The following is a 9,611-nucleotide window of genomic DNA, read 5'->3' as shown; positions in this document are numbered from 1 at the left end:
TTCAGCGGGTCACGGTGTTGCTCTTAGGAAGCGGAAGTGACGAAAGGAGGTCCCGGATGTGGTTGTTGTTCCCGGCTCCGCTAGGGACGTGCCGGCAGGTGTGCGCGCGGCTGGGGCTGAGCTGATTGCCCGCTGAAGCAGACGCTGGAGGGTAGCGGGTGAAAGTGGCTCCGAGATACCTCGGCTTCTTCAGCGACTCGCGGGGGGAGATGCCAGCACCGGGGGTGTGCGCGGCGGGTGGGCGGTGCTCCCTGGGGGGCGGTCTCTTTTCCTCTGGCGTTTCCGTGGAGTGCTTTAAGAAAGGCAAACATGAGGGGCTACATTTACGGAAAGCTTAAGGTCATAAGGGTGTTCTAGTGGTGAAAGAGCTTATGTTTCCCCTAGAAACGCGTTGAAAAAGGACAACTCAACTTACTTTATGTAATTCACCCGAGTAACACTTCCTCCCTCTCTGCCTCCGAGTTATTTGTCGAAAAGTAATATGTAAAGAAGTGGACTTTTTGTCCTATGTGCAGTGAACCAGTTTTGCAGGATGAGCACTGTAAATGAAGAAGTTAAGCCAGAAGATGCTAAACTGCAATCTGAAAAAAAAATATACTATTGTGAAGTGAGTAAATTTCTTGATATCTCTTCAGAATATAGGCTAAAATACAGGATTATGGTATTAAAGACTATACTCATAGAAATTTGTGTGTTATTAACTTAACTGCGGTGCAGCAAACTTGTATTTGAGAGATGCTGTTAATGTGGAGAAGAACTTGGGTAGCCCGTCTAAGAGGTAGTTGTCTATGATGTGGTGAATTGAGCTGTCACAAATGTAGTGTTATGGTCCTTACTTGCTAGCTTTTAAATCTCTGTTAGGTTTTTATGGCAGTTTTAAAGGCGCTCTCATCTGTAGAGGATGAAACTCTGAGTCATAGTATGCTACGTTTTTGTAAATCATGTGTTATTCTAGTGGGTTTGTCTGGCCTGTTAAATATGTGGGGCAGTAGATCAAGAAGAGTAGACAGTACAAGTGTGTATTAGTATTTTAGTTGAAGATAGTAAGAAATACCTGTAGATCTGTATCTTATATTGATCTGACTGTATATGTATGTCTGTTATTCCTAATGGAGTGCAGATGACTTCCTGCATTGTTTCTTTGATCCCTTTGATGTAACAATGAATGAAGTTGCAGTGATTCTAGAATATAGTTCTGTCTCTCCTAAGCACTGTATGATCGTCTCTTTCTGTTGGCTTTCCAGTGCAGAGATGTTTAGAAAGCTAAGAATCCAGAAACTGTAGGGAGCAGTGAAGGAGAGGCTCTTAAAAGGTTCATACCACTTGTTGTTTTTAAAGATGTATTCAAGTATCACTTACAGGTATGGCGCACGCTACTTCTGGTCATGTTAGTGGTGTCCTGTTGTTCTAAATTTCATGCAACTTGTGCTGCTTAAGCAAAAGAAAACCTTGAGAATTCTTGCTGTAGACATGGGTTTGTTTCCAGTTCTTACAGATATTTTGTAGTTGATCAGTAATAGCAGAACTGAAAATGTTTTCAATTTATCTTTTTAGGTTTGTAAAGTTCCATGTATGAGTTCTATAAGTCTTCAGTCACACTATCGTGGTGCAAAGCATAGAAAGGTAACCTTTTCCCATATTGTGTGCATATATGCAAATTTAATCATAAATCTGGAATTCTTGTAAAATTGAGTAATTGATTTTGCATGTCTTCAAGTGCTTTTGTAACTCATTGGTAGATCTGTAACACCAATTTGCTTGAAAAGTCTCAAGAAAAGATTTTGAGGTGGTAATCTCATAACTGTTTTGTACAACATGTAGCTGTTGAAAGGTACAGTAACCATGATGGTAAGCTTAAGTGTGCTAGCTGTAGGTTAATGTTTAAATTACACAGACATTGCAGGAAGTGAAAGAATGGAAATTTCAGGTTTGAATGTATTTGATAAAAATACTGTTCTGCGTTCAAAGTCCACATAACTGACTTGTATTTTGGTTAGTACCGACCTGTATTTGCATTATGTAAACTAAAAAATAGCTTATTTGGAATTTGAATTTTTTAATGTATGGTAACATCATTTCCTAATTGAATAACTGCCTACAGCAGTTTAGTAGGCATAACTACATACCACATGGTTCTATTTGTTTGAAGTATCTCAAAAGCAACTTCTAGTTTTACTGTTTTTGCTTGTATGTATCAGTAGACAATTTACTGTGAGTCTGAGAAGAGAGATTTTTGGCTCCTGATTGCCTAACAATCAATTTTTGTTTGGTTTTTTTCTTTTTTAAACTTCACCTTCTCAGTCAGCAAAGTTTTGAGGCGCAGTCAGTTGTCCATGCTTTCCTCTGTAATTTAGGATTGTTGAGATTGGATTGTTTGTGTTACTATGGCTGCCAGCTCTGTTTTCTTAATGACATTTTATTCTTCTTGGAACACTAAAGACTAAGCACAATACTGTCTTTCTCAAGTATTTGTGTGATCTTTTTCTTTCCCTTGTAGATGAAGGGTGTCTCCCCACCTCTCAGTTTTTAAGACTTGATTAGTAGCATTCCCTTACCTGTTTGCTAAGCAGTTGTTTAATAGTATTGACTCTTATTTAAGTCAATGGCTCCATTTTTTCCAAACACTTTTTTCCCCAGGATTATTGTTCTCTATTGATCCAACAGAAATGTGCAGTTCCCTGGTATTTTTCATGCCCTACCAAACGGTTCTTGCTGATGCAAGAAGTTCTTCTAGTTACATGGTTGTTTCTTTTTATTTTGTAGCTAACTTCCATAGCAATTCCTGTTTCTCCCTTTTAAAGTGAAAAACCAGTGATTTTTTTCTTAGCAAAACTGTGATGTATTTTCCTTCTGTTTCAATCTTTAGAATCAATGCAAGCTAGATTATTTTGACTATCCTTCTTCAAACTCTCTTGAGTTTATCTAATGAAGGGCTGTAAACTTATCATGGATAAGATTCAGGCAGTTCAAAACTGGACACTTGTTAGAGGTTGCGTATTAGTACTGATGTTCACATGACTGCATTCTGTAGGAATAACTCTTCAAGATTGCATCATTGTTGTTTCCAGTTACCTTTAATTCTTCACTTTAAGTTACGAAATCTCTTGTATGTTTTAGCTGCAAGAGGTCAGAATTCATTCATCTATCACAAGAAGTTTATGTATCTTCAAGTCTGAAGCAACTGTAAAAGTCCTGAGCTTATGCTCTTTCTCAATACAGGCTAGATGTTGGTAGTGAGTGGAGTGTAGTTTATGGTCCTTACCAGGTGAGTTCTTCATACTTGAAACAAGACCAAAGGTGGTTGTCCTGACAGCATAACAAAAGGAAAAGAAGATCAAGTTCTTTACCTAAATCACAGCACTAGCCAATCCTCCAGCCATCTTTTATGAATTTGGTCAAGTCACCTATCTCCTTTGGCTACCTATTTGTTTTTAAAATGACAGTGGTAAATGTGTTTGTCTTCCAGTGGAGAAAATTTCAAAAGCATAAGAAGTGACTGCTCCTCAGTGGGAGTACAGTCACTGTGGAACACCCCAAGAAAAAGGTGAAAAGAATTGCTACATGTGTGAAATGATTCTAATTTCATTTGCCTGCGCTTCCTGTAGCTATTCGAAGTAAAACATATTATTTTAAGAGGAGCTGCACTAGTTAAGCTTGACATTGTAACAGATCTGTAGGAATACTTCAGTTGACTTCGTGTATATGGATTTTGTATTGCTTTTGGTTAACTGAGTTGTTGGGTACCTACCCAAATCAGGAATAACCAAAGATATTTATCTAGATTACTTCTGGATACAGTAAGGTTTTGTCTCTATGTTGATTGCTTTCCTCACCCTTATTTCTGTATTACTAATTAGAAATAAATTCTGCATTCTGATGCTGCTGTTAGAAAGATGCTGCTTCCCGAACTTCTAAGCGTACTTTTTAGGTAAACTGTGTTGAACACATTGCTTCTGTAATACCTAGCCTGATTTTTTTTCTTTAGTGACCTATGTATAATCAAAGAATAAAAACATCTGTGTTTGTCAACTTTTCACTTGACACAAGCTTCAGGAATGTTGCTTCTGATGAGCTAAAGAGATTTAATCCCCCCCGCCCCTCAATCTGATTCTCACCCTGTGCATTTGAACTGATAGCACCTAGATCATACACTGTTCTTGAGAGATGCTGCAGGAGGGGAATATGTAAATAATATGCAACAAAATAATCTCAATATCTTCATGGGAAGCCTAAGCATCCTACCCAGTTTCATTAACAGTTGAATAGAAATTTTACTTTTGTTCAGAGTATTTTTTTGGTTTCATTAATAGAGCATAAGCCCAGACTTAAAACCTATTGAATTGCTTTGGCTGTATGGGAGGTTGGTGTGTTAAGCGACTTGGTGTGTTAAGCTGAATCTGCATTTTTACAGGAAAGTAAGTGCTGAGTTTTTGTTTTCTATCTTTATTGGCAACTTGCAGGCTGAATGCTCTATCACCCATTGGATGGATGCATTAAAGATTTTTGAGAGATAGGAATAGACTAGATGACATGTTGCTTCATAAAATCAGATGTAATTTTAAAACGTTTCAGGTAAATGTTCAGTCTGTGCAGTGACTTTTTTCCTAGTGTGTTACTATTTTGGATTTTGTTTTTGAAGCTTTTTCGATTTGCATTTGAAATTGCTGTAAAGGCTTAGCAGCTTTTTTCCTAACAGTATTTGGAGCAGTTGCTTTAATCTAAGAATAGATTATTAGATTAATTATCTGATTAGGTAAAGTAGATTTCATTTCTATTTTTTGATATGTGAAACTTAAGCATGGAAGTTCTCAAACAAGTCTTTGGGTGCTTAATTGACAAAATATTAGGTAATGTTTTAATTCTGCCTGGTATACCTGTTTAGAATTCATCTACATGCTATCCCTGAGAGCTGGTCCTTTTTTGTGCCAAGAGTTTGTATTTGTCGCTGACTTCAGTGTTCTTCAAGATGATGGTTTCTACATGTGTGTATACATATAAAAATAAGTTTGTGGGATAGGGATAACCACAATCCAGGGCTGTGTATATCTTGTACTTGAGTATCTTATGACCTCTATATAGTTGCATACTGTTGGGTTTTGTGGATTTGTTGTTGAATGGTTAATAATGGGAGGAAAATTAACTTAGACAAAATAGCCTTCATAGGAAATTGATGTTGACTTTGTATTACATACTTTGAAAAATTGTTGAATGTTAAACTGTTTAGAAAACACTATGATTTGCATGAGCTTACTAATGCTTTTCATTGTAACAAGTCTGAAAAAGCAGTGGGGGAATATATTGAATGAAAGGTTTCGTGCAGATGAGTAAAGAGCCAGACCTTTTGAGACAGCAGTTCCCAGGCAGAAGTATTGCATATACCTGAAATATAGTATACATGATATATTTTTATTCTGTTTTAGCCAATACAGCTTAACTTTATTGCTCAGACAGTTTGCTAAAGAGGAAATCGTAGCGTAGAATGCCTTTTTCTGCATATTTTGAGAACAGTCCTTTGCAGATATTTCACCAGCAGAAAAGTGGTGTTACATCTCTATTCTGTGAGCTGTGTATGAAGCACAGTGAAGACTGTTCGGGCTCCAACAAGGATGCAAGGTTCCTGTCGTTCCCAGTGTATCTCAGGAGGGTAGAAATGCCTCCTGTGTTCCAAAAGAAAAAGAATCTAGATTTGAGACTTTGCAACCTCATTACAAAGAATAAATATCCTGACCTGTAATGAGAGTTGTTAGTCTTCGTTTTCATTCTCTGTTCTCTTTTCTGCTATATGTCTTCCCCCTGGTTATCATAATTTAGAACCTGTGGTTGAAAACACCTGATGTACAGGCAGTTTTGTTCATTGGTATGGCATTAAGATCAGCCGTGCTGGAAAAGCATATTAATTGGATGTTTTTGTTTTGATACTTTGAATGTTGAAATAGTTGATTTTTGGTTATATGAAACTTGCCTTGCTACTATGCTGTTTACATTTTGTTCCAAGAAGTATATAATGTGCTCCTATGGTCTGCAGCTTATCTTCATGATCCAAAGAGGCTTAAACTGTAAAAGTTTTCTTTTGCAAAAAATCTGGATTTGCTTAAGGTGTGAGCATTAAGAGTTATAGTAAATACAATTTCCAAGCATAGATTGCTAGCATCTAGTTGATTGGATTCAGGAGTGTGTATATTTAAGGAGGGTTAAATGATGTTTACATAATATTTAATTATGCATGTGGAACAATGTTTTGTTAGCTACCTTGTGAACTTGAATTGTGTTAAAACTATCCTATGCACTTGCTCTTATGGATGATAGTGCATGGGAGGTTTGCAGTGGTTTTTGAGTTAGTGCTTCTCAAGGTTAGACACTTTGTTAAAAGTAACCCTAACTTTTCATAATCTTAACTCAAAAACAGCTGTTGTAACTTGCTTGCAACATATGGCTCAGGACAGAGAATAAGTTTCTTACCTGAAGTGTGAGACTCTTCATTCCTGGTATAGTATTTGGGTTTTGTTTGTTACAAGAAGTCTCAAGAAAGAGTCAGAAGTACAATGGATCTTTCAACTTCAACTGTGGAAGTCAATTTCCGATGTCAATGAAAGTGGTAATCCAAGTGCAATCAAAGTCAAAATCTGATTTTTCAAGAATGGTCAGGAAGAAATTCTCTTTGTACATCAGCTCACAGTTGCTAATGTTTTCTGCACTTTTCAGAAAAGTTAGCTGTTACCAGCTGTTAGTTGTAAAACTCTGAAGCAGAATGACAAGTAGCATGAGTAATGAAAATGGTCGTGGCAGCATTACTACAAGGGAGACTCAGTACCTGTATTCCAAATTTATAAAATCCTCCTGAGCTCATATAGCACCATGTACTGTCTGTGGCAATACTGGAACTTAAGTGACTTCCATTTCTTATAACTCCACAAAAGACAACTATTTGGCTTCTTTAACAAATAGTAGTTGGATCAGTCTTAATAATTGTGCCAGTAGTTGTCAGTCTTGCTCCTTACTGAATTGTCACAGTGACTTGCGGCATCTTTTTTGTGGCACTGAATACTGCGAACATAGTGCTCAACTTCATGGAGTAGTCTGGACAAACAGCTGCCTCACTGGTGGAATGATAACATTTATATCGGTTCATTCCTTTAAATGTCAAATTTGTGGTTATTCCTGAAAAGATCTAGAAATGAGTCAGTACTGGTTTTAGCCGTGTTTTGAAATGGAAATATAAGTTCTTTTCCTTACATGCTGCCAAAAAGTGATCTGTTGTGGATTCAGTTGATGAAAGCCACTTTTGCTGTTCTTCATGCTGTCAGCAAACTTTCAGGAGATTTGACTTATCTGCAGGTTGATCAGTCAGCCCCAAATGGTCAGGGAACATTTTTTTTTTTTTTTTTTCTTTTTTTAACTACAGCTTTTAGGATTTTAAGAGCCTCAATCCTACAAAAATCAATGTTTTGTATAGCATCCCTGTGACTTTGTATTTTAAGCCATACTCATTTCTTAAAAATCCATTAATACCAGGGCTTTGTTTAAATTAACCTTATGGTATTAACTACAAGTATACTTTTGTCTGTACTTCCAGCTTTTGCAGCAAATCATAAGGGCTGTAATTTTTTCCTACTTGATAATGGAAAAGTTGGCCTATACTGTAATTCATCTGCAAAGGCTTCATTCAGAAAGTACAGGATTTTTTCTTTAAATGGTGCAACACATTAATTTCTTTTTCTTATTTTGTTTTGGGATGACTTGCATCTTCATAATTAAAGAAAGAGAAAGCCCTGAGACCCAAGACTGTCTGTTGTAAGTATAACACTTTATTCTTTACAGCCTCTTAGGATAGATATTGTTTGGGTATTGTAACAGTTGTTGCTCTTCCAGTAGTTCATTTGCCAAATCTATGCATTTATAACTGTTTTTCTTCGATATGCTGAAAATTCTTGTCTGAGATTTTTATCTATGAACTGTTGAGCAAAGAAATATGCTAGAGCATGAAACCTCAACTGTGCGTTTCCAGATATAAATATTTGTATATCTATTTAGTAGAGGGATGGATAGTCAGTATTTTAGTTTCTTACTTTCCCGGGCTGTACTGTCTGCAAGTTGTCCATCTGTTTATTGCCTAAAGCTTATCAGTGCATTATACTGAGAAGCATCAGCAGGCTATCACAGTACTGTTGCAGTTGCAACTCTTCCTGTGGCTGGTGTTTCCTAGCTGCATCATATGAATGTTCTGTCTCTGTTTATTGCAATGTGGACTTGGAGTAGCAAAGACCTATTCAAGGTAAACTCAGTTGTAGGAGTATACCTCTTCTCCCATAAACTGAGAACATGAATCCAGACTGTCATGTGTCAATGAAAATAAGAGTTACAGGAAGAGACTAAAAACCTGGAATATAACTTGCTCACAGCTGTACTGGAAATCTCACTGTAAAGACTCTAATGATGTTGTACTAGGTAAATAATAGCTTTTGAATGTATAGGAAGCAGAGAACATGGATTTTATCAGTACTCTCTACTCTGTCAATGTGAAGATGAAAATGCAAAATAGACATTCAGTCAGTCATCACAAGAAATGAGCTTTTCATTTCTAGTTAATCTTTTTAGCCTGCTTTCCAAAGAAACATGACTTAAAGAAACATGCTCTGCTTTGTCATCCATTCCCCAATAACTTTTGAACCTCTTAGACGTTTTGTACCAGACTGAGAGTTCCTGAAAATAGGCATCTGCTCAGAGAAGAGAGATGCTGTTAATCCTCTGCTGAGGGAAGCGTTGCAGGCTGAATTCACCCCTTATTGGATACAAAAGAATCAATACAGGAGAAAGATTCAGGAAAAAGCACTGGTCAGAGTCTGTTTACCAGGAGACTGGGCTTCACTAGCTGCTATGGTTGTTTGATGTTGATCACAGAATATCAGTGCAAAACATGTCATTCAAGTGTGTGAACAATTATGGGGCATTCTGTCCTGTTTTGCCTCAGCAGACATGAACACTGCATGCAGATCTTCTGATTCTGGGAATACTGGTAATGCGGCTGCTTGTCAGAAATTCTGCCAAAGCTTTGAAAACATGTAGGTCCCCTCAAAATGCACTCTAGAATTGTATTTATACCTTAGCAACAATACGTCAATAGATTTGTTTGACCAAGGGCTGGAATTTAGTGGAAAACAGGTTTCTATGGATTTCTTTGCATTTCTTCTCAGAAAACCAATACTGATGAATGTAATCTTCTTAAACGCTATTCCTGAAGAGATTACTGCATCAGGACTGTAAAGCCTTGTTTTGGAGGAAAAACGTAAAGGATGCTTGGAGAGAAAGTGAGACTTAAATAGGAGCCCAGAAGGAGTGACAGCAAGACTGTAAAAAGGCAGAGTGTTGGGGTAGAGGAGCCTTTTGCAAAGACCTACATCTTTAGAAAAAGATATGCTCATTATGACCACTGCATCTCCAGAAACACCATGGATTTAGAACCTTCACCTGCAATGGATCTTGCAGAACATGAAGAGTTAAAATTTTCTGCTTTCAGAGTCAAATATCTGATTATTACAGGGAAGAATTTTGATGTGAAACTTAAACGAGGTAGAGCTAACTCTTCTTGGAAGAGTCTGAGCATTGCAGGAAAT

At 37.2% G+C, this 9,611-nt stretch overlaps 1 protein-coding gene across 6 annotated transcripts in view; it reads left to right on the top strand.

The window, feature by feature from the left end:
* The first annotated feature begins 29 nt into the window (after nucleotides 1-29).
* The window catches only part of LOC112989249 (uncharacterized), a 49,834-nt gene continuing 40,252 nt past the window's right edge, over nucleotides 30-9,611 (top strand). For 3 of the 6 annotated variants that reach the window (XM_064506769.1, XM_064506767.1, XM_026110271.2), the window contains exons 1-4: nucleotides 35-98; nucleotides 385-607; nucleotides 1,555-1,623; nucleotides 7,758-7,791. In XM_064506769.1, coding sequence (XP_064362839.1) covers nucleotides 533-607; nucleotides 1,555-1,623; nucleotides 7,758-7,791 — 178 coding nt within the window. In that variant the 5' untranslated portion in view covers nucleotides 35-98; nucleotides 385-532. Of the gene's footprint in view, nucleotides 99-384; nucleotides 608-1,554; nucleotides 1,624-7,757; nucleotides 7,792-9,611 lie in introns of all 6 variants that reach the window. The other 3 variants (XM_064506771.1, XM_064506770.1, XM_064506768.1) reach the window with 2 other exon arrangements.

This window comes from Dromaius novaehollandiae, chromosome 2 (genome assembly GCF_036370855.1).
Source record: "Dromaius novaehollandiae isolate bDroNov1 chromosome 2, bDroNov1.hap1, whole genome shotgun sequence".
Lineage (NCBI taxonomy): Eukaryota > Metazoa > Chordata > Aves > Casuariiformes > Dromaiidae > Dromaius > Dromaius novaehollandiae.
The sequence above is the reverse complement of the archived record's forward strand: the minus strand, read 5'-3'. Positions and strand labels throughout refer to the sequence as shown.